This window comes from Rousettus aegyptiacus, unplaced genomic scaffold (genome assembly GCF_014176215.1).
Source record: "Rousettus aegyptiacus isolate mRouAeg1 unplaced genomic scaffold, mRouAeg1.p scaffold_m13_p_13, whole genome shotgun sequence".
Taxonomy (NCBI): domain Eukaryota; kingdom Metazoa; phylum Chordata; class Mammalia; order Chiroptera; family Pteropodidae; genus Rousettus; species Rousettus aegyptiacus.
Genome location: NW_023416288.1, coordinates 302,156 through 328,333, shown reverse-complemented (window position 1 = coordinate 328,333; position 26,178 = coordinate 302,156). Strand labels below are relative to the sequence as shown.

The following is a 26,178-nucleotide window of genomic DNA, read 5'->3' as shown; positions in this document are numbered from 1 at the left end:
ATCGGGCTTATAATTTGCCAGCCCCAGTTGCTAAACAGAGCTGTGACGGATGATGTGATCTGAGGATATGGACTATGAAATCTGGCCACACTGTAAAGTAGGGTCTTAATTTCCTGTTTGAAAGTGAATGCTCTCTGCAGTAGAAATTCTAAGGTCTAGATAACATTTTACAATTGACTTATAGACAGTAGGTCCCCTGATCCGCGGCTTCGCTTTCCACAGTTTCACTTACCCACAAGTTGATGAGGGTCCGATAATATTAAGTGGAAAAATTCCAAAAGTAGAAAATTCATAGTTTTAAATTGCACACTGACCTGAGTAGCATGATGAAATATCTAGCCATCCTGCTCTGTTTTGCATGAGATGTGAATTATCCCTTTGCCCAGCATCTCCACTCTGTGTATGCCCCCCACCTGTTAGTTACTTGGTGGCTGCCATCTCGGGTATCTGTCATGGTATCCCAATGCTGGTGTTAGAGAAACCCTTATTTTAATTAATAATGGCCTTAAAGCCATTCATATAACTTTTGTTATAATATATTGTTATAATTATTCTTTTATCATCAGTTATTGTTAATCTAGTACTGTGACTATTTTATAAATTAAATTTTATCATAGGCATAGACATATAGGAAAAAACACAGTAGATACAGGGTTTGGTACTATCTGAGGGTTTAGGAATCCACCAAGGGTCTTGGAACGTATCCCCCTTGGATAAGGGAGATGACTGAAACATGTTGTCCAAATAACTGAGTAGAGACAGGGAGCTCTGTGCCAGCAGAAGTTCACATGAGTGGAAAGCTGGGCCAAGAGACAGGTGAATAGGGTATATGGTAGAACAGAGGAACAAGCTAGACCTTGACTGTTTACAGTACTAGACAGGTTTGAGACAATGAGAAGCACGGGGCTGGAGAGAAGTGAATGGATGACATACCCATAATACTTATAAATGCCCAAAGTGTCTCATCAAGTAGGAGAGGTTTAAAGAATCCCAGCTGCCCATAGCTGGGGAGGGCAAAGGTCCAGGCAAGCAGAAGAGAGGCCGACAGCAGGCCCGTGGAGGTCAGGTTCCAGGAAAGAAAGTAGCACCTGATTTCTCAGACTGTTTCTCAAAAGGCTAATAGTGGTAGCTACTTCTGCTTTCCATTAAAATTTCTTGATATGTTCCTATTTTATTAGCCATTTTATATTGTGTTTGGTTTCGTGTTTAATTTTCTCTGCAAATAATAGCCCTTTAAAAGCAAAAATCAAAATGTGTGCTATTTTAAAACATTAGGAAATATATGTTTAAAAAAGTTAAAAATCACAAAGAGATCAAGACTGTTTAATAGTTATTTTGATGGAAATTCAGTCACATCTACCTGTACCATTACAAATACCATTACTTGGACATTCACACTCTGTTAGGAACATGATATATTACAAAAGAGAGAGGGACTTTTAAAACCACATTTAATTTTTAATACAAAATCTATTGCACTATTACAGATGTGATCCCTTCATGCACAGATAAATTTAGCATTTACCATTATGGAGCAGTAAAAACTACTTTTAGTGTTCCTCCAAACATTGACAAATTTAAAGTAACTTTTTTCTTTGTGCTTTCCGATGCCAAGTTAAGGCCTGTTTTGTCTTTTTATATTTCCATTAGGAAGGCTGATCTGTGAAAAGTAAATATGGAGATATGAAAGTATTTAAGGCCATCTTTATCTGGGATAACTTCAAACTGTGCTTTACCTACATGTATCAAAGGTGTCAGGTGACTAGGCCTACTAAGCCCCACAGGCAAAGCTCTGAAGAGTTCATCTGGAAACTTGCTGTCAATATGTAGACTAGTTCACTATTCCAATTTCACAGCAAAAAGGAAAAATAAAAACCCAAAGTTATTTAAGTATATGTTTTCCAATCCCATGCACTGTATCATTTAGCTACCCTCTTATATGGCATAACATAAGCGTTTTTTGTATGTTTATTATTATGGAACACCTATAAGCATATAGCATCTACACTTTAAGTGTATTTACAAATTTAACAAAATATCTACATATAAAAAGCTTTACTTAAAATTAAACTTGATGCAAGTTATGAGAAACCAATTTATTGGCAAATGAAACTGAGAATTCCTTCAACCATAGGTTGTTATAGAATTTCATATTTGGAGGTAAACTATCTGATATTGTTTATGATTATGGTAGAATATGTACTTTTTTGGGGGAACTGCAGATGGAATCCATTTGACTCTTAGCCTTGTAGGCACTTACCAGACGTCTTATATTCTGAAATGTGTCCATAGCAATTTGCATACAGATTGTTTAATGCCACAGAGTTTCAAAAGCTGCCACATAGGTAAGACTTAGAGAATAATATATTCCTGTTGGCATGCTATTGTATGCTTTTAGTGTTGGGATAACTTGCTTTTCAAAAAAATGTTCTGCCAAGTTGTTATCTTTCTTATTGAATAGGACTTGTTTTAATAGAAACCATAAAAGACCACGAAATCCTCATGCGTTCCAGTTGGTGGCAAAGCTTTTCTTTTTATACACATAGGGACAAAGTTCCTTAAAATAAACTGTCTTACTAATTTTATTTTCATATTTTCTTTTTCTATCATTGCAGTTTTCATTATGTCTGCATTTTAAAAGTCACTTTTAGACAATGACAGTAATCTAGGACTCTACGTCGACTGTACCAATGGTACAGAAGCAGTATGTTACAGAATACTTCTTGTCTGAAGGCATTGTATGTGTCTTGCCCTGTGCTTTCTGGAATAAGTTTTGAAATTTAATTGGAGCGATTTGGTTTTTGATTCTTTCAGTATGGCACAAATGCCAAAATGCATTGCAATACATGCTGTTTTCACCTAAAAACAACTGAACATAGAAATGATGTAAAAAGTAGAACACTGTACTGCTGTAATACCTGGAAGATTAAGAAGGCTACAAAGTGACAGGAGCAAAGAGCAGGTGACAGCGTTTTAGTAAGCATCAGCAATTGCAACTGTCATGATTAACTAATTTAGCAAGTATATACTGTACATACTGTTCCTAACAGTCTCCCCAAAACACTAACAGCTAGACAAAGAGTCACCAATTTCACAACAATGTCCACAAAGACATTGAAGTTCTAGAGAATACTACAGTAACACTCTTAACAATGGAAATGGAATTTAGGGGTTCAGCTGAGGATAGTATAAACAAAGTCTCAAACCACATTTTAATAACATACACAAGTATGTCCTTTAACTGTGTGTAGCATTTTTCATGCATCATATTTAACTGTATCCTGAAGAGGAAATAACATGATCTGTGGATGATGTCGTATTATTTTTATCAGTTCTGAGGAAATCAAGAATATTTATTTTGAAAGAAAAAGTAAGCACTTTGCCCTGCACTTCACATTAACGTGCTGTATTAACATACAGCAGAACATATACTTTCTGCCTCTATGTTCACAGTATGAGAAGGCTGACAAACAAGTGCTTAAGATAAACGTTCTAGAGGAATGGGATATTGGCAAAGAGCTTACAAATTAAACAAAGGAATTCATGGCGTTGACAGGAGAAGGTGCCTCTGAGCTTTCATTTCCTTCAGCTGGTTCTTTCTCTTTCTTACCACTGTATTGTCCAATAAAAGAGCCATCCTCATTGAACTGGCCATTCACCCCCTCTCCATAGTCAACTAGGCTATCATCGCTATCTTCTTTTTTCACAGTCCTGTCTGAAGGTGTTCGACTGCCTTTTTTCAAAGGCTTGTGGTCTTCTGCATCGCTGGAAAGAAAAGAAGTTTTCGTCAAGACTGGCATTTAGGTAAAATGTTTTTTTTTTTTTTAAAGCTTATGCATGCAAATTCTGATAAAGCAGATGGAGTCCTGAGCTTCTCTAGCCAAATCTAATCATCAAGTTGACTCCAATGACTGGGATGTAGTTGCAATGAAAATCAGGTGCAGAAATGGTTTAGTCATGAAGTCTTCAGTAGGTGGATGGCTTCTTATTGTGCATGTCAATATTAATGACAGATTCTGGATCCTGATTTGGAAGCAATTCAGAAATAATCACAAGCATTAAAAAAAAGGAAGAATTGAAAAAAGCTGAAATCATCACTATCTTGAATTCAAAAGACAATAAAAGATTATGGTAAGTAGAGAAATTAGTATGTTAAACTGCATAATATCTCTGATACCTTGGGTATAAATGGAGAATGATTTTGGTTAAATGTGAAATATGGATTTTTTTTTCTGAGCAAGAAGCAGCAAAATCCTGCATTTCAAATAATTTTGTTACTGAGTGCAGGCCAGACTTGTAAACTTTAACCTTACCTTTCAAGAAACCTACAAATTCCATTAAAAGGATGCAGAAGAAACAAATGAAAATAGCCTAAGAAGAAAAGCACAATCCTTATACTGATAGTATATGGTGGTTTTTTTTTTCTGTAAGAATTTTAGTTAATGGGTAAAAATTTATTAATTTGGAAAAAGACACAATATAACTTCAAAGCACTACATACTATTAATGGCATATTAATATATTATAAAATGTAAGGGATTCCAAAAATGCAAAAGCAAACATTTCCTGCACTCATCTTTATCCCACTGCTCCCTCCTCCAAAGTGTTGGATGCAAATCTGAGGAGTGTAATTTAATACAACTTTATAAGACTCATTTTTTTCTTATTTCTCTGTTCAATATGTAAGCACAACATCTGGAAGTAGAAGAGTAGTCATGTTTTACACATCCTCTCATGTGGTCATGTAACATTTGGTTTAAAAAAAAAGGCAATGACATTTTTTGCCTTTCAAAGAACAAAAATACAGGCAAAATATAAACAATAATATTAGTAAAAAAATTTAAAAGGCTTAATGTAAAATCAAGGTTACATTAGCTGCAATATTTCCTCTACCAATTTGTGCTAGGACTTTATTGCTCCCTCTGTTTTTGAGAATGACTCTCTTTCTAGCCAAGATACAAATATTTCAAGATGTACAAATATTCTGCCTCTTCTGCCAATAATTTCTATTAGGGTTTTTAATTTTTCTCCAAGAAGGAAACTCAAGACTGGAAAATAATACTAGTTTAATATGACACTGGCATATACTATTGAAAATTACCTGTTTCAATAAAACACAAGTTCTTGTCACAATCTGAATAAATGGTATTATCACAGATAAACAGCTCCCCAGACAAAAATAAGCTAAAGAAATGTATCAACATCAAGCCAGGAAATGTTGGAGGGACTTCTTTAAGAAGGAAAAGGTATCAAAAACATGAATAAAGAATGGCAATAACTATATTCCTATCAATAAGTACCTCAAATGGAAAAGAATTAAGTGCTCCAACCAAAAGATAGGGTGGCTGAATGGATAAGAAAACAAGACCCCTACATATGCTACTTATAAGAGACTTACTTCAGATTAAAAGACACACACAGACTAAAAGGAAGAAGATGGAGAAAGATATTACCTTGATGGACCTAGAGGGTATTGCACTGAATGAAGTCAGATAAAGATAAATATCACATGATTTTATGTACATTTGGAACCTAAAGAACAAAATAAACAACAACAACAAAAACAAACAAATACACAGATACAGAAAATATTTTGAGGGCTATTAGATAGGAGGGGGGTTGGGGAGATGGCAAAAAGGGCAAAGGAATTATGAAGTACAAATGGATAGTTACAACATAGACCTGGAGATATAAAGTGTAGCCTAAGGAAAATAATTAACAATGTTATAATAAATATGTAAGGGGGAAGAAGGGTGATCACTTTGTGAATTATAAAGATCTCCAATCACTATGCTACACAACTGAAACTAATTTATTATTGTATGCCAACTATACTTGAAAAAAAAATTCATTGAATTGTACAATGTAAAAAAAAATTCCTCCAAATTTTTATGAGGACTTTTAAGGACAAGTGGCATTAGATATTAATTCTGAGCCTAGAATGTGAAAGATCAAATAAATCTCAAAATAAGTTGTAAACAACCATAAAATAGTAACATATAGCCATAAGATATACTTTGATATTTATATCCATGAATAAAGACGATTGTGCAGTAGAAGGAAATGTTCACATTACAATATTAAAATTCAGTTCCTGAATTACTTCCTCAGGGAAGACTTCTTGTACTACCCTCCTTCTTTGCCACCGACTTGATTTTTTTGGCTTTGTGCTCCTGCTCCCTCAGCACCATTCCCTTTCATAGCACTTTTCACACAATGCTCAGATTGTTCTTTTACTTCCTTGAATCCCTCACTAGACTATAAAGCAGCGAGATAACATTCAGTTGGTTTTAATATCCCTACAGCCTGGTACACAGTAGGCACTCAATACATATTGGTTGAACTAATTCATTGTAAAATAAAAATAGATGAGACAGAAAACATTTTAGAAATTATTCAGAATTCTAACATTAAAAAAAATTTCATTACTTCTTAATTAATTTTAGAATGTTAGACAAAGTACCACAATATATTCTTTATCTTCTCTTATCCTAAGAATACGTTTTAGAGAGTTCACTTTTTCTTTTCTTTTCTTTCTTTCTTTCTTTCTTTTTTTTTTTTTTTTTTTTGCAAAAGCACTTCAGGGTTGTGGATCCAGAAGGAACCTTTACTGAGTAAAATTTAACCACACTAATAAATCTGTGATTGTTTGCTCTGATTTTCTTGTGGTCATCACCCTACCACAGCCAAACCACGCTCCAGTTTTATTAGTATTCATGACTCGGTCTTTCCAAACACCATCTCTAAAAGTCTGTCATTATTTATACTGCTCACACCAGTTTATGTTTGTGATTAGAATAAATCTAAAGTAGATAACAAATGTGACACATTTTCCTATTATACAAGCTTTATGAGCAGGGGCTAACATGCTTGCAACAGGAAGTGCTCATATGAGTGACAGGATCCCTGTGCCAAGAGCCTCCATTTACATTATCAGTTCAAGTACCATGGCTAGATTCATTCTGGTTTTAAGAAGAATGGATCTAAAGAATTAAAAAATACTTACTTACATGGCTGGTTGCATTCTTTCATTTTTCTAAATGCTAGTAAGGATGCTGATCCTACTGTCTGTATAATTTAAGAAACAAAGAAAGATGCAGGCTTCCACAAAAGGGTAACTGCTTGGGGATGGGTATTGGAGTGAAAGCACAAGGTTACTGCACATGAAAAAAAAATCAAATTTGGTCACTGAAGTTCCATCCCTCTTTGCACTATGAAATATCCTCTGGCTCAGAGCCAACCATGTAGAAACTGTTTCATCCTCAAGCTAGAGAAAGAACAAATCTTAAACAGAATAAATTTACATTTAGATAGTAGCCCTACTTTTGTGTGTGTGTGTGTGTGTGTGTGTGTGTGTGTGTGTGTGTGTGACCAGCATATTAATTTATTTTCAGAATGAAAAAAAAAAAAAGAATCAATTAATAATACAGAGCTCAACACTTCCAGAAGGTGTAAAGCAGGGAAGGGACCTTGACAGTTTAGGGAGGAGAATGACACTTAAATGTGTTATTAGAAAAAAGATTCTATAATAGACAGTTAGAACCATTTTCATTAATTGTGACATCCAAGAAACTAAATGTCTTTTTTTTTTTTTTTTAAGTAGAAAAGAAACCAAATGGAAAAATTCTGAGGTAGTATCAGAAAGTCACAGGATGAAGCCACATCTTTAGCAAAGGATGTTTGGGTATTTGGGGAAGTCATTTCACTTGTGGAATTATCTCTATGAACTTTTGGTTTCAGTAAAAAAAACCACTGAGCTGTGTTTCATGTTTAAGACACCCGTCAGAATCTTATTTCCTTTGGAACTTCCCAGATCAATGTAATTTACATCTGTGATGAGTTTTTTGTCTTCACACGTGAACCAATGGATTTTTACTCAAAAGGCCCAAGGATAAGTCTTTCTCTTCTGAGAATCTCAAAGCATTAACTGGAGAAAGCCATCTGAAAATGCTTCACAAACATATCACACATAAATTAACACTAAGACAAAGACATATGACTAAATCAATGTAAGCACAGTGATAATGAGGCCCGTAACCAAATACTTGCTATATACTGCTCTGGAACTCACAATCATATTAACAGTTGTTAGTGGATAGCTCATAGAGAATCATAGAAATCATAAAACTAGAAACCTCCAGAACAACTGTATCATTTTACAAATGAAAAAAAAAATGAGATCTAGACAAACTGATAGCTAAAGAAATCAAGGGTAATGGCTGAGTTGACAGTAAAACTAACAAGTCTTTTGATTACAAGTTATTTCACATTCATTCAACCTTCATTTCAGTCAATCAAGTTTTAGTGGCATGGACAGCATAGTTACCCTGAGGAAGCCACATTACATCAGATCATGGTTTCATAGCACTATAGTAGCAAGTTGACATTTCAGACCCACCAGGTGAGCAGTACATGGCCAGATTCATTTAAGCATGATATGGTAGAACAGAAATCCATCACTATGTGAAGAATGATATGCAATGCTTTATTTTCAATCCATGCAAATACATAATTTTTTCAGGTTATATTAAAGATTTTGCTTCATCACAATAAATAAGGGAGTGGTATGCATATCCTGTGTAGCATTCTAGCCACAAAAACTCTAGTCATCATCAGTTCACCTGTTTTATAGGGAAAACATGTAGAAGGGTAAGTAAGTTAAATCAGCAAAGACTTCAATTCATCCAGGGTAGGACATGGCTACCCTCAGTTATGGCCATCTGTAGGCTGCTGTTATGTGTTATGAAAACCTTCTGGGTGGATTGGGTGGGGGCGCTGCATGAAGTTTTCATAAACTTTCAGTCATCTGGAACTCACATTAGTGAAATATTTTATTTCACCTAAAAGTCTTTTCTTCTCGCAAAAAAGGACTGAAAATGGGCTCAGTGCATATTTAAAAGATTATATTTTATATAATCAAGAGGCTTATAGAAATTAAAAACCAGGTGTAAGAGTATTTTATAAATAGAAGTAATTTTGGAACACCAAAATCCTAATCTTTTAAATGAGTAAATATATATTTTGGTTGTGTTTTTAAACATATCAAAAACAATCATTTATCTCTCTTTAAAAAGACCTATAATCCCTAGGCAAAAATATCTTTGTTCAAAGAGAACCAACCTTCCCTCCTGTCCTTCCTTCTGTCCTTCTTTCTGTCCTTCCTTCCTTCCTTCCTTCCTTCCTTCCTTCCTTCCTTCCTTCCTTCTTTCCTTCCTTCCTTCCTTCCTTCCTTCCTTCCTTCCCCTCCTTCTGACTATTTAGCACATAGGTTATGTTAAAATTTGTCCTTAATTATGGAGTCAAGCCAAGAACGTATCACCAAATTTCTGTGGGTTAACAAACTGCTTCCGGGGCTGTAATATTTCTTAATAATTAACAGTCTCTAAACAAACTAGTCATCATTTATGGTTAATGGGCAGAGTTATTGGTATTTGTTTTAGAAAACTAAGTCCCAGATCTAAGATTAGAAAGAGTAATGCTGATTTTTAAAAGCTCTGTTTAGAACATAACAGGTATAGTTTCCTTTACAATGGTGGTTTGTAGGGTCTTTCTTGTTGTTCTTATTTTTATTGTAACATACCAGCTTCGCTAGATTGGCCAATATAGCAAGGATCTCTAGACAATATTATAGAATTGAAGAGACACTGTCTCCAAACCTATGATTAAAATGGAAATTTATTCTTAATGAAAAGAGAATATTTTAAGTTAGGGATGTGTAAACATTTAGATATGGAAGTGTTTCTAAACTAGTATTTGAGGAAAATATGAAATGCCAGGCAGAGTATGTTCCTGGCCGATTCTAGGGTGACAAAGTATAGTATCTGTACAGGGCAGGGAAGGTGAGGGGCAGAAGAGAAGTAGAGGCTCACCTGTATTCTCCAAAAGTGCCATCATCTTCCTTCATAGGCTGGATTTCAGGATCAGCATGGGCATCTTCCTTTTCTTTAACTAAAAATTTAAAAATGACATTCTTATCTATTGATCCTGTGTTTTCCTATTCAAAGTTTTTAACAGTGCACTCTCTGAGATATACGGCAGTGGAAAATATTTCTATATATATATGGGTTGTATAACATTACCTGTATTGGGAAGGAAATGTTACACATTGTGATATCAAGACAGTTCATGCATTAAAATCCTCTGGAAGACTTCACATACCTTTGCCCTCTGTTGGTTGTAGGTACAGTTTTAGCACCTGTGACTTTTATGGAGCCTAAGGAAGTAGAGTCACTAATATTTTCAGAGGACAGATTAATTAACTCTCCCAAATGCCTTCTGATTCTTGACAATGTTTAGGCTCCCATTATATAAAAATAGATAAAAAATTATTTGAACAGAAAGTTCAAATTTAAAGCGCTGGGAAGATATAGTTATTGCAGTTTACATGATTACCCTCATGATTTCTTTTTATTTCAACAGATAATTAGGCAGTATTATAAGGCAATTTTAATTTTTTTTTCTTACCTGGATATTTGCCACCCTTATTTCTTCTGATGAAGCAAACAATCAGCAAAATTAAGATAAGGAGCGCAACAGCACACATTAGACCAATAAACCAACCCTGAGTTGCAATGTCCACCTGTCGGCTTGCCATTGCTGGAAAAAAAATCAATAGTGTCAGTGGGGATGAGTTAAGAGAGAGATAAGAACAGTTATAGTCTCTTGTATAAAGAATTCCATAGTTTATGAGCTTTTATATATATTACATGTGGCCCCATATTAGAATTTGTCAGTTGCCAAACAGGAGTTATAAAAACACTTAACTTTGGAAATTTTTCATTAATTAAAACAACTTAAATAGAGAAATCTGAATGCTAATACCATTAAATTCTAAGAAACCCTGCTGAATATAGTGTTCACAGTTATTTTAATTATACATTCTCTAGAGAAACATAGTCCAAAACCAATGAACAAATTTAGTGTTTGTAAGACAAATTGTTCACTAAGTACAATGTTAAGAATATACTGAATTTTTAAAAGAACAAGAACAGAATGTATACATCTAATGGAGTATTTTCCCTTCAAAGGAACCACTTTGGAGGCTAAAATATCATTGTAATGAGGCCGCCATTTTTTGAAAGTTTTTGGAAATTATCTGTTAAAAAAAAAACTTTCCACACAGGAAACCAGTCCACATAAGATAACCAACTTTATTATTTTTATATCTTAATTTTCACTCAAAAATATTACTTAGATTTGTTTATTTCCCTTATTATTCATCTTATTTACAAGAGTTGGTTCTGAATGACTTTCTCAAATCTCTGAAAAATCCAATTTACCCTCAAAAGATCAATATTCATATTGACTATTGCTTAGGATCCATTCAAAAGACTTTGAAACATATCTTTATCAGTGGCATCATTATTAGAATAAGTGACCAGTTTAAAGAGAAAATACTCATTTACATGTATACATATTCTTTAAGTATTCATCTCTTCTGTTTGAGTCAATAAATGTGAAGCCCCCATTTCAACCAGTCACTGTGCAAATCTCCTAAGAAAAACATAGAATAATTAGCATTTCTGATATTATTCAAAAGTATCAATCAAATGGGACAAAGTGCAGCATCAATGGCTATTCAGACATGTTTATGAGGATTTGTTAAAATAAATTGGCATATAACTTTAATAAAAAGGTCTTTATTTTCCTCTTTTGACAATAATCAAGATAAAAGGTTTTCTTCTCTTGATTCATAAGCATGCTTATATTATGCTTTTAATTTGATTGAATTTCTTCTGAATACATTTAACATTGTGTTAGGTGTATGTGATCTCTGGATGCAGAAATAAGCACTGGCTACATGTATCTCAGGTTCTGACACGTGCAAAAATGCACTTTGTTGTCTTTGTTCTCCACGCTAAGTATATAGAGAAAAATGAGATGCTTAAAATCAACTGTGAAAAGGAATGCAAAATATGTGTGGGTGTGTGTTTAAGAAACAAAATTAGAAGTGGAAATACATTATCTAGAATACAAATCAAATGTCAGTAGCCTTTCCCTAATAGCCCCTTATACCTCACTGGTCAGAGGGGTTTTGAGTTGTATTATAACTTGATATAACTGAAGCACCAATGTAGACAGTGCTCCCCTTACATACATGCACCACAATCATGATGATGATGATGAAGGTGAAGACAGTCATAATGAGAGCTTATATTCTGAAACCCTTCCTATCCGTGAGACACTGTGCTGAGAACAAAATCTCATTTAATCTTCACAACAATTCTTTGAGTTAAGCATGAAGATTAAATCCATTCCAAGAGCGGTTAAAGAACATGCCCAAGAGCTGGAGTTTGACCCAAATCTGTCTGGCTCCAGAGCACATGGTAGCAGCCATTATGCTCTGCTGCTACAAGGCTTTCCTAGAAATATGTCCGGACATCAAATCTGCAGATGTCTGTACAGAGAATAAAATATTACAAGGCCTTTCCACTCTGAAATAGGTAAAAGATATTTTAAAAGTCCATTATTATATACTCTTGGGCAATGTATTTCTGTCAATTCTCACATGGTCTTTGTGTGCTTTTTCTTTAAAACTGAATAAAAAAAACCACTAGTGATTGAAGTTAGAGTCCTTGTTTTTAGTATGCTTAGTGATTTACAGCCTTGTCATAAATAGTACCCATATTTACATTTTTCTTCTAATTAAACACAAGTGATAAGGGCAAAATACAATAAGATATTCAAAAACTAGTATTGACATTTTCTTATAAAGATGGTGACTGTCGCCATTGAACTGCCTGCTGGCAGCTTTCTATTAAATGCAACTATGCAAAAAGTGGAAATGTTTCTTTGATGATTGATAAAGAAACATTCAAATCAACTTTGAATTTTTGCCCCTATGTGTAAAGAAAAAGGTATTAAATATTTCACTGCTCCATTATTTAAGATTAGGCAGGCACAGAATGTTAACAGGTGAATGTGTGTGCATACTCACACACACACATACACAAACACACACACAAACAAGTGTACCAGAAATTGATAAAAAAAAAAAATTATGTAAGTGAAAGTAACTTCTATTGACCTGTTACCCATATAAAAAGGGATCTAAAGCCCAGAATGACTATTATCCTAGGACAATCTAAAATCATCTTAATTACATAGATACATATAAACCCAAGTCATGGCCACCATCGTGCATCACACACACACACACACACACACACACACACGCGCGCGCGCATGCAAAAAAGAGCTTTTTCTTATTGAATCCGATTTTCAATGGGTAGATATTAGTAGGATTGGGTAGAAGAAGGAAAGGGGCTTTTCTATTTATCTCAAATTTTTATAATAAAATTATATTCATGTATTACTTGAGTAATCCATAAAACAATAGACAAAAATAAATATAAAGAATATGAAAAAAATATAAGCCAGAGGAATGAAATTTGCTTTGTTTTCCAGAAGTTAGTTTTAACAACAGTCTTTGCTACCCCATTGTTTGTTGTCTCATGGATAATCTGTGTCCTATGGTAGTAGGCCCCTGAGAAAAATGCTCTTGAATATTTAGAATAATAAAATAAACATGGGAAGAGACATTGAAATAATGGATATTTAAAAAATCCATTATACACAAAAATGTCCTGTTTCATTAAAATAGAAATGTATAGAAAGAGAAAAAAAATTCTTTGGTCAAAGTTTGGAGGCAGCTGACAAGGATCAGTAAAAACAAATCTGCTTTAAATCCCTTGTGATATGAGAGAAGAGGTAGGGTGGTTGAAGGGTAGAGGTAAGAAAAGCAAGAAGAGGACGTAGAGTCCTAACAGGAGTGTCTATAAGAAGTACAGCATCGGGACACCTATAGTCCTGTTTGATTTGTTTTTTAGTTCATGCCATAGGAAAAAAAATAAGAAAATGTATCTTAAAAATCCAGACCATTGAAGGCAGAGATGGTGTCATGTTAAGAAGATTCATGAAAATTTAGTTTAGATTCCTGAAATTAGCTGAGCTCAGAAGGGAGCAGCTCATTAATGCAGAGTTAAAAAATTAGTCAGAATGGTATACTTCCATGCCTAGTACTGACATTCACATCTCAAACCTAGCATGGAAAAGAGAAGCAAGAGCAGGAGAAGACAATGCTTTTACACAGGAGTTAGTCCCGTAGCCCTACAGGACAGAGCAATGAAACTCGGAGAACAGGAAGCTGGATTAACAGTATATATTTGCTCCTAGAGGTAATATGTTAACTAAGGTCACTAGGGTTTAATTGATATTTATTCTTTTTAATGGTTATGTTTACTTGTAAGAGGTGACAAAAACTGATTGTGGCTTCATCCTGTTTCTCCAAGCTGGCATACAAGAATGGCCCACCCATTATTATGCTCACCTTGAACTACCTGTCAGCTGCAGCTGGAATTACAGGTATAGCAACACTGACGAAAAACAATTTTTCTAAAAGGTTTGTCTTCTATCCTATAGAAGGACAAAAGATTCCACCTTGATTTTGTGGGTGGCATCTAATTCTAGCTAGATCTGCAAGCTGGAGTGCACTGGAGCCACTAGGAGTCTACAAGAGCTGGAAAAGACAAACAGGTCATTTCTGAGACCATGAGTTTCCGTTGGGGTATGGTCCTCTGTCACCCTGTAAGGGGAGTGTAGTGAGGGCATCTGCTTCAGTGTTGGAAGGCCGAGCCTCTAATACCTGCTCTCCCACGTTCTAGCTGGGTGACAGGTGGGTACTCCACCTCTCATTACATGTCATTAACATGATGTGTAAGTGGGTAATAACACTGCTCACTTCATAGGATTGTTTTAAGGACTGAATGAGAAAAGCCATGAAAACCATTTGTCTGGTATAGATTAGAGCTGATTAAATGCTAGTGCTGTTATTATTACTAGCATTCTAGCTATAAATGGACAGAATATCTACTTGAGCTTTTAGCATTTTGAAATTAAAAGCGATCAAAAATAACAAATACCTTGTATTACTAACTGTGAACAGATATCCTCTTTTAGGTTTAATACAGTATTTTTTTTTTAGAACTCTGTACACAAATGGATATGAAAATACAAGGAACAGAATAACAAAAAATGTTTTTTTTCTTTATATATTATGATTTTAGTGTACAAATACTTTAAAATGTAGTTTAGAGTAAGTTATTGAAAATTAGCTTTGGTTTCTTTCTTTTTAAAAACCATTCATGATTGTATATTTTCTAAACTATAAGAAATGACTTTAAAAATCATAATGCTTGGGTAATAAAAGACACACAAAAATACATTTTGACTATGAGTTCTACAGGAAATGCAACATTTCCTCAAGAAATCATGAAATGACTGAATGTGACATGGATGTGTAAATCACAAAATGAACATGTACCATTCAACCCTTCTTTAAATTTAAGTAAGCAGGGAGTGTTTTCCATTTTGTGGGTAAATATAAACATTCTTGACTCTTACATGAACATTTTTCTTTAACTTAGAAACTTTAATTATACTTCTGTGTTTTGATAATGTTTAAATAACTAAAATATGAGAAAAATGGAATACACTGATTGAAGAAATTCTTGTTCTATACAAGAACTGCAGGGTTCTGCTGGGTTATAGTCTTTTTTGACATAAAAAACTGTGACTTTATCAATGAATTATTTCAGCTTCAAAAGACTTTCAAAAATTCTGTTCTAACTCCAAGGGAGTTTATAAGTGTAAATGGTGAGAAAAATTGACTTAAGTAATGTAGGTTAAAAATCATATTTAGCTCTGTTTTGGTAATGGTTTTTGGCAATAATATGATTAGAAGATGATTTGCTTAATTCTGTAAGTCATTGCATGTAAAGAGTCCAAGACAATTAAAAAGCCCAACTCCTAACCCAACTGTGCCCCACAGAGAGACATTCATGGCCCTATCTATAACATAGCCTCACTAGAACCCACCCCCAACTGGAGTGTTGGGAGGCTTCGCCTCAGAGCATGAGCCAGAACTGGCATGGTATACCTCACTTGGGCCTGTCTCAAACACATCTTCTGCACTCACAAAACCAGAATCCTCCTCAGCACCAACTCAATCTTTGTATGCTGTTCCTGGCATTAGACCCTTTAACCCAAAGAAGCTCTGAGAACTATTTACAATTTCTTTCCTCCATTCTTCTTTGCCTATGGAAATTTTGCAAAAATAACAAATTATAATATTTTAAGGAGCTGGAAGTCACTTAATGCTTCAAGAAAGGAAAATTCCTCTATAAGTTAAAGACAAAATCTAGGCTTCTTAGGTTTATCATTTTAGGTAATGTCAAATAAATCAATTGACCGAATATCCAGATCACATATTAATTCTATACATTCCCATTGTAGTAAATCTTCTTTTTTAATACAAAGGAAGCTTCTTTATCTGTACCTTGTCTTATAAAACTATTGAGTTTCTCTATGATGTTTATAAAAAGAACTGTTACACATTAAATACTTTAAGTGAACTATGGGAAGAATTGTTTTTAAGATTCATAAGATGAATCTTTTGGTAAACTTAAATGTCTTCAAGTTTATCCAAGTTATAGATTTAACCATTCCTGGGTATTGGTTTTCTTAAAAGAGTAGTTATTTCTAAAAATATTTATTTGCATGATAAAGGACTCAACAGAAAGTTGAACTATGTTCAACATTTTGTTACAAATATTCCTTGCCTGCCCAGCTTATAATGTGCAGAGTACACTGCAGTAAGGAGAGGCACTGGGTTTTCATAAAACAGCTGAAAGTTAAAGCTGTCTCATCTCCTGGCAGAGGTGGCCAGGGTGTAAGTGGAGCGTCTGACTTGGGAATATATTAAACATTGAAATATAAGTGTTAATTTTCTGGAATTTCTGATAAAATTCTGTTGAGTAGTATTGGCAAAATGACTACTTTTAAGTCAATTTGATTTGTGCTACTTCAAGGTCCAATTTGAATAAGCTTTTCTTCTTTCCTATTGTACTTACAAATATAATTATTCATTATTACTCATGCTTACATGTTGTGGGTATCGAACAGTTTTAAGTACCATAGAATGAAAATAATATGCACTAGAACTCATTATGTTCCTTGTTTTGATAACAGCAACAAAAGAGATTCTCATTTATGTATAAAATATACAGGTTGATGGTTCACTATAATTTTTTTATATAAATCTGATTCATTTAATTGGATCATGTTATTCTTCAAGATGATCCACAGTAAATCCTTAACAGAGTTCTTAATCTCTTAAAATGTATCCCCCAAATTAAAAACCAGGTAATGAAGTTGTTTCTTACTGCCAGTTATGTCATATTCAACATGAAAGTTCACATGCTCTAGTCCCTCATATTCCCAACTGATATTGGCACAGGTCTCAGCAGCTGTGACAGTAAGTTTACTGAACCTGGGATTTACTACTTGAAATAAATACACAGTAGAAAAATAAAATGAACAATCAAACTGAAACACCATATACACAAATAGAAAATAAGTTTAAGTACTCTGAAACTGTGCAAAAAAAAATTAAATTAGAATTTACTGCCAAAATTTAGGGTTTGCTCATATTTCACTTTCAATATAGACAGGCTTTTCGTTTATTAAACTATAAGCATTAGGAAATAAATCAATAATCAGAAATAATGAGGCACAATATTTAAATTTATGAGTCTATCATATGGGTCCTGAATAATGTGAACTATTGTCTGCATCTTCATTTCCTGGCATAGCGTAAGGCAAGGGACGGCTGAACAATGCGGGGGGCGGAGGTCACAGAATATCAGAAACTGCAAGGTAAAACTCAATACTAGGTGGCTGCTTTTCAATCCTATTTATCATCTTAAAAATGCAGATCTTTACAGAATTTGTGTTGGGGTGAGGAAAGATGCTCTGTAGAATAGTGGCTTTTGACCTGTTTTGAGTCACAGACTTCTTTAAGAATCCGCCTCTGCAGAGTTCAGGGACTTTAGGTGAGGGACATTTGCTTTGGAGAATGTTGGATGATTAGGGTATGCTGGAGGAGAAGCTGTAAAAAGAACTGCTAAGTACTTTTATCGGAAGTTAAGGAAGAAGAAATAAAAGGAATAAGAACTACTTCACTTGACACACCCTAGAGAGCAAGACAATCTTACCTGTTAAGTGGTCATTATATATCATGTTCTGAAAAAGGATGCAACCCAAAAAGCTTCTCAATAGCCAAATTATGGAGATTATATGACACTATATGCTTGTTACTGAGTCAAGACAACACCTAGTGACATTAAAAGATATTATTGGCTATCCGAGGCTGACAATTATATCAGCCTTACTGCAACAGCCTAAACCAAAAATGACATATTTACAGATATATTATTTTGGTTAGTTAAAAAATGATAAGGTCAATTTATTATCCCAGAGAAAAAAATTTCCTAGGATAGTAAATCGGAAGGTTTATTCAGACTCTAAAATTAAATTCTAGGTTATGTTATACAATTTAGAAACTAAAGACCTCTACTAAAACAAATATAATGAAATATCATTTCTTAGGATCAAAAGAGAAGTATATAAAGGAAATTAAATAATTTAATTTAATTACTTGACTTCTGAGATAATTCATCATCACATGTATATTGCATGCCCCTCTGTGCTAAGGGTGGGAAACAGCAGAGAGCACAACTGATTACTAAATTATGTAGTGTTCTTTTGTGGACCTAATAATTAATTTTAGCTGCCTGGGATTTTCCACTTAAAGAAATAGATAATGATAGGAATATGATCAATAAACAGCGACAGTACATATGAATATGTGTGTAAAACATCAGTGGCAAAAAACCCAGGTAAAACATTAATTTTCTTTAAAAAGTTTTGGAATCATGGAACAGAGGAATTTAGTCTTGGTGTAATTATGAAAGATGTTTGAGGCAGAACCATACTGAAATACTTCCAACAGAAGAGCATTTAGCTTATTCTTAAAAGACACACAGAGAAGATAACACAATTTCCTAAGGTTATGCCGTTTGGCTACTTTTATCAGAGAATTATAACTCTCCTAGCTTTGACTCCCCACTCACCTACTTTCTCACTGAACACTCGCTGAACACCTATGATGTGCCAGTGTTTCCTGGGATGTGCTACTGTTATTTCTCAGCTGGGCTTTCTCAGCAGTCTGTCTCTAGTCTCTCTCCCTACTTTTTCGGTAGATCCTACCAAAACAGTTACCTACATGTTGGCTTCTAAACTACATATGTATCTGATCCTATCATTTTTGTTTAAAATGTGGATGGCTTACCTCTGCCTAAAGGTAAACACAAATTCCTTAGCAAAGCATGCATGGCCATCGATGATTCACATCTGGCCCCACCTACCTCGTCAGTCTCATCTCAGGTTCTTTTTCAGGTATTCTACATTTCTGCCCAACTGGACCTTGTAAGGTATAACCCAAATGTCCTGTAGGTTTTGCTTATTACCCTACCAAGATGTTATAAACTCCGATTTTCTGACTTATCCCCCAAAATTCTATTTGTCCTCCAAGACCCAGTTTAATATTACTTTCTTTGTGATGTTTTTCCTGATCCTGTTTGTCAAAATAAATGGCTCCCTCCTCTATGCTCATATAACATTTTGTTCAATTATCCATTTAGCATCTATTTTTACTTTTTTTTGTATGTTGGTCTTACTTGACGGATGTTAAGCAAACAAAGGCAGAGTATGTCTTACCATTAGAAATGCAGTGCCTTAAAAAAGGCTGGTGCATTTTACATGCCAGGTAGACATTAACTATTGAACTGATTGAATCTTTTACATAGTTCTTTTTTGTTGTTGTTCAGACCAAATACACTTGTGAACATTAAACTTGATTTTTATTTATTGGTTCTTTAGCTTTTCCTGTTTCTTAACCTAATTGGTAGCTGTGGGACCAACTCTGATATAATTATATAGTGAGAGTCTGACCACAGAAAGGATGCCTCACCAGCTCCTCAGTGCCCACCTCTGATCAGTCAGCTGTTAATTAGGTCAATCAGGTAGTTCCTAAGTCATCGTTTCTCCCTATTCCTGTATCCCAACTAGTCACCTCACAAAAAATGTTCTGATGATGAGAAAGTAAAAGCTATTAATAAAGCAGTGTCCATCCATCAGCAATACCGAGAATATAACTTAAATCCATTATCTGCGTGTTTTTGGTTGACTTTTACACATGCCTTCACAGGTCTATTCTTAGAATCCCAGACCCAAAACTATTTAAAAGGACACAGAAATTGAACAATTGCAGCCAAACAACTACAATTCTTACAAGGATACTGAAAGCTAACAAGGACATGGATTGAAACAAGTGACTCTTGAAGATCTCAAGAGTATTTACATACACAAATTGAGGAGAATGGTAAGGAAAAGAGAAAGTACAGCATAATACAGCTGATTGAATTATCCTGGCTTCTGCTTCATGGTTTAAATAATCCTTTTGTAATTATATATTTGTAAGCTTGAGTTTTATTAACATCTGTAAGAAAATTTAAAAATGTAAACTCAGATACATCTCTTTTCCCCTCTCCAATCAGAAGTGAATTAAAAGCACTAGAAGTTGATGTTTCTATTGCTAAGGATATCATACGTTTTCTTCTCAATGATTCATCTCTTATTTATTCTTTCATGTTGTTTTAAATTAAAGTATAAAATATATATAAAACATTAAAATTTGGAGGGATTGTGGAGTACTTTTATTTTTGTCCTCTCTGAGACTATATAAACTTTGCCTGGAGAAGAAAATAGAGAAAAGGATAGAATTCACTCTTAGACTGAAAAAATATTTTTAAGGAAGGAAAACCCAGAATAACAAATTCTTTTTGTGTGCTTAAAGTCTTATAAGTAAAATGTCATCATCTTATACAAAACTTAATTTCCGGCACACTATTAAAAGAAACAATGCAGAAAATAAGGATAGATTTAGGTTCTTTTAAAAATTTAAATACTATTTATCTTTTTATCTGAGATCCATCAAATTTCAATGTTGGGGAGCTTCAAGAACCTTCTGTCACTCCATTTTCATTTGTCTCCATGACTATAAGTAATTCACAATTCAGTTTAGTAATTTTAAGTGGTAAATCAAACTATTTTAATAATTATTTCTTTTAGTTAGTTTTAATAAAATAAGCAGGTGATATTTTTTTCCAGTGGCTTGCATGTCCTCTTCTAATATGACAAGGCAATGGAAAACTCACACTCACTTCACAGGAAGCCCTTTTGCAGCACAATTACTCTGCTACTGATTCTAGGTGGAGTGGCAGTGACATGTCCCCTGAATAGGGAAAGAGGCTAGGCTTTTTTTAGAATGCTCCAATGAAAGGTTACAAGGGGAACACAGAAATAAGTTATTGTAAAACAATCAAGGATTATTTTAAATGATATCAAATATCCAAGGAAAAAAGTATATATATAGTTTATATCTTTTTATAATTCTGTGGAAATTTCAAATTTTTACAACTTTGTCCTTTCAAGTCAAAAAACACATATATAACATATTAAGATTACTAAAATGGCTACAGTTCTTATTTAATTAAACCAAAATCTATCTGATCTACATTTTACAGTCTATCAAGACTTTGAATATAAGCAGATTTCTAAGAACATAGAAGGTTTATATATATATATACATATGCATATATATACATATATACATATATGTGTAGGTGTGTGTGTGTGTGTGTGTGTGTGTGTGTGTATACACACATATACACATATCAGGGCAAAGTAGTTATTTCTCTTGGTCTTTTTCTTGATTCCTATTTGTACTCATTTAGTCTGTCAAAGCCCAAGGAAACCGCTAGTGAGGGGTACTCCACATGAAAACAGTGTCCTGTGGCAGGGACTCTGCTGTTATCTAAAGAGCTGACAGATCAACCAATAACTAAGAGTCAAAGATGGGGAATCTTTGGGATTGCCTCAAGTGGCAATTACAGGCAGCATTACATATTACATATTACAAACACCATTCTCCCAACAAATCTTTCTCACCTAGAGACTTGTGAGAAATAAAGGAGAACAAAAGTAACCTGTTGTGATAGTTGGCTATTACCCAGATGGAGGAGACTTGAGCAGTTTGGTGAAGACAGGATGGAGTAACACAACTGAATAGAACATGCAGGCTGACTGGAAGTCTTGCTCATAGTGGATCCTGGTGGGGAGATTTTAATTTGCTAAGCTGAAATTTCAAATGGACAGTGTACTGTAATGCCAGCAAAGTGTACACTGTGCCTATTGAAGAGTACAGGTAAATCAGATTAGAATAGAAAGCTCAGTTGATCTGATTTCTTACAGGCTGTTTTAATCACAAGACTAATGTTTCCGAACCTTTAATATGTGGCACAGCTATATGGAGGATCTGTGATAAATCCAAAGTTTTGATCTTGTCTGATTCAGCCACAATCATATCATTAGAAGCTAAGATTAAGATTCGTATCAGGCATAAGTCTTGAGAAGAAGTCTTAGAAGAATTCAATGTGTGACTTTCTATTTGTCAAAATGACTAGATATTAAATTTAAAGCCGAGAACTTCCAAGATCATCTCTTTCTTTTAGTGTTTCAAAGCTTATTTTATTTTCTCTTTTAACTCATGCTGCACTTCCCCATGTTTAATATTGCAAATTTCACACATGTATAAAGTCATGCAGATGAATTATTTTACCTTTGCCTGCACCTACATCAGGTGGAAGAATACCAGCTTTAATGAAGGGAAACAGAAATAGGACACTATATAGTTAAATGTAACACACCCATGATCATATAAAGCTATATAAAAACACTTAATAAAATTCTAAAGCATGCAAGAAGAATGAAGTGTACCACGTCAGGTACAAGGGACAAAGATAAATTGGTGTCCTCAAACTTACCCAGTAATCCAATCTACGTGTTACTTAAGGTATGTTATTCATACTTGCCTATTATAATGTAATGAAGGCTTAGGCTATCTCAAACCAATTATTGGTAGAAATGTCAATTTCTTATGCCATGGAAGATAATCAAATAAATAATCTTTAAGCAATGCTACAATTTAGAGACATGCAAAAACAAAATCTAATTTTACAATATTTTTGATCATTTTAATTGAATCTGAAGTTTTTCAAAATAATTTTTAAAAGTATGAAAGGAAGTGTTAATTCATTTTCTAGATACTTATAGGGGCTGTTTTGCTTTCTTTACCACATGGCATATCAAATTATCAAGTCCCATGCTCTAACACAAAATACATGCCCTATTTAATAGCTATTACAATTTCTTTGTTAGAAAACCTAAATCAGAATGTAAATTAGCAAATTATTTTCTGGTGAATCAAGACCAGAACTAGAATTACATATATTTAGTTGTATATACATATGTGTGCATCTATATGTATTACATGTATGTGTATGTATATATGTATGTACATATGTAAAGTCGTAAATAGAAAAAAAACTGTTGCCTTGAACTTCAAAGTCAAGTGTGGCAAAATAGTGTAATCTTCCATTCTCACCTCAATGTTTTAATAAAAGTTTAAAAAAAGTTATTTCAATGTGAATTAAATAATTGATTTTATATACATCAAAATGAGAAATTACAAGTAAGTGTTTGTATTAATTGGGTACTCCACGGTAAAAAGAAAGCATAAATTCAAGTTAAAATATTTTCGTTTCACAATATTTATGGTTTTATAAATTTTATACATACCCATCTTACCTTCATTCACAGTTGTTACTGCTTCCTCTGTTATCTGACTTCCTGATCCTGCTGACGTTTGTGCATAGAGATAAAATTTATACCGAGTACTGAAATTTAAATTTTTTAAAGTCCAACGTGTCTTGTTGGCAGGAATTTTCAAATCTACCAGAGGGCCTAATTCATGGGTGCTGTTAACTGTCAAGAAGAAATAATAAACAAGTGCATTCCCCATTAATTGCTACAGGATACTATATAAATAAATGCGTCCACCAAAAATGTCAAACTCGGAACACACTGACTTTTGTAACCCTACTCGCTTTTTGCCCGACATAACTAATACTCTTTCATAGCTCTTATAATGCGGCATAACAAGGGAAAATATATTCCTCATTGGCTTTTAAGCTAGGAAAATGTTATAATTGAGTCACGATGGCATTTCTCTTCTCTGTGTTTTCGCAGATGGAGAGGTGGAGTTATGTATTATTTAATAACCCCAAACCTCATCTTCAGAGCCTATGCCAAAGGAACCCATCTCACTATTTTCTAGTTATAGATTACCTCTACCTAATGTAATAATAGCACCTCCCTAAACCCCATGCTCAAATACAGATTATTCTACATAATAATTAGTTTTCAATAGCATGTATGTCATTTTTCTTTACAAAGTATGATTCGAATTTCCTTCTGGAATAACACTTGAAGGTATATGTATAAATTCTACAGCTATAAAGAAATAATCAGTTTGTATGTTAAGTGATATTTTTCCTTTATTTTCTCCTAGGAACTTACTTGGCTGGTATTTTAAGGTGTACTCAGTCAAAATGCCATTCGGATGGCTTGGTGGGTCCCATTCCAAAGTAAGAGAGTCTAGGGTTGGATTAACAATCTTCAAAGAGGACGGGGCACTGGGGACTTATAAAGAGAACATGGAGTCAATGCAAAGGTTTTTGAATGTTTTAAAATGTTTTAAAATGACGTATTTCACTATGTTCACAATTCATCAAGATTTTTGTTTTTCTTAGCATATTCTTGTTCCTGATTCAGCTAAAAATAAATTAATAGAAATCTGTGGCAGGTACCCGTTTAGCTATTCTCTTCCTCTTTCTTTCCCACCATTTCCATTCGATTCATTAAAACCACTCTCTCAAAATATGTAAAGACTTTGCCTTTATATGGACTCAAATCAATATTTTAAAAAGAGACAGTACTTATTTGTTTCATGAATGATGCTTAATAAAAGCAAATTAGTAATTAAGTGAAACTATTCTAATCAGACCTTTAGAGAAGCAGCTGTATTCTGGGCTATTAAGGAATATTTTCCTCCCCAAAACTAGGTGTCTCCAAACAGTTGGAGCATTCTGCCTCCTGGGCTCTGGGCATGAGCCAGCCTGCCCAGGTGCAGAGCACTTCTCATCCGGAGAGGTGAGCTGACAGATGCCCAGTATCTCATTGCAATGGAGAAAAGCCCCAGTGCTGGCAAACCCCTGGATCTGCAAAGGCCTGCAGGGTGTCAGGTTCTCTATGACAGAGGCTGGCAAGTTACTACAGGAGACATGCCTGGGCTTCTTTTATTCACTCCTTCAAAAGGATGATGGATGGTAGCAGCTCTCACTCATAATCGTTACCTCCTCTACCCAACCTACCATATTCCCTAGACCCACCAATGGCACCACTGTTCCTCCCGTCACATTAGTCAGAAACCAAGGAGTCAACCTAAATTTTTCCCTCTGCCTAATTTCCACCATCTCCTGGGACACTAAATCCAGTCAATTCCACCTTGTTCACCTCAACCACACCCATTCCCTCCCCTCCTCTCTGCCACCACTCTGCTTTAGGCCCTCCATGGCCTTCACCTGAGCCTAGAACAGTCCTGGCACCTGTTTGAAGCTTCCCCAAACCAATAAATGGTTCCTAACTTTTAGAGATTACATACCCCTTTGAGAATCTGATGACAGCAATAAACTCTCCTCAGAAAAATACATACATTTTGCATACAAGATTAGAGAGTTCACAAGCTCATTTATTGACCCCCTATGAGACTATAGCCACCAGTTAAGAGCCTCTGGCTTATAGGTTAACAACCATAGCATTTAAGACCATCCATGATATGGTTCCTCCCTAGTTGACCTTCCTCTCTTTTCTCACCATCCAGTGACACAACTTACAGTTCCCTGAAGGAATCATGCTGTTTTACACCTTTGTGTCTTCAAATAGTCTATTTCCTCTTCTTTATCCTTAAATTCCCTGATCATCTCTTGATACCTTCCTCTATGACACCTTCCTCTGAACCATCTAAAGGATAAGTTTGAAGTCTCATTTGAGAAAGCCTCAAGTGGAAGGATCCCTTAACCTCTAAGGAACAATGAGACTGAGGACCAGCACTTGTCATGGGATGAGAGCTGGGCTGTTGGGCAGTTGCCAACATCACAAGCCCTTCAACCAGGAGCCAGAACAGGGTATGTCTGTGAACTGCTTTGATATAAAAGGCCTAAAGAATCCACAGAAGTTATCCAGCTCATTTTCAATCCTGGCTTGAGACAAAATTCAAAATAGGTAAGGATGATTTTTAGTGCCTTTTAAAATCCCTGT

The 26,178-nt window shown here is 34.5% G+C and overlaps 1 protein-coding gene and 1 long non-coding RNA gene across 39 annotated transcripts in view; one reads left to right on the top strand and one right to left on the bottom strand.

Annotated features, from left to right (window-relative positions):
- Nucleotides 1-1,307: 1,307 nt before the first annotated feature.
- The window catches only part of NRCAM (neuronal cell adhesion molecule), a 252,687-nt gene continuing 227,816 nt past the window's right edge, over nucleotides 1,308-26,178 (bottom strand). For 9 of the 38 annotated variants that reach the window (XM_036230231.1, XM_036230246.1, XM_036230236.1 and 6 more), the window contains 7 exons: nucleotides 24,379-24,501; nucleotides 23,599-23,784; nucleotides 22,580-22,615; nucleotides 10,465-10,596; nucleotides 9,870-9,948; nucleotides 4,314-4,325; nucleotides 1,308-3,765 (listed from right to left, as the gene is read on the bottom strand). In XM_036230231.1, coding sequence (XP_036086124.1) covers nucleotides 3,528-3,765; nucleotides 4,314-4,325; nucleotides 9,870-9,948; nucleotides 10,465-10,596; nucleotides 22,580-22,615; nucleotides 23,599-23,784; nucleotides 24,379-24,501 — 806 coding nt within the window. In that variant the 3' untranslated portion in view covers nucleotides 1,308-3,527. The other 29 variants (XM_036230245.1, XM_036230254.1, XM_036230262.1 and 26 more) reach the window with 8 other exon arrangements.
- On the top strand, nucleotides 3,708-20,295 carry LOC107501122. Its single transcript, XR_001594692.2, has 3 exons — nucleotides 3,708-3,804; nucleotides 4,014-4,131; nucleotides 20,108-20,295. It is a non-coding gene; the product is annotated as an uncharacterized LOC107501122 (long non-coding RNA).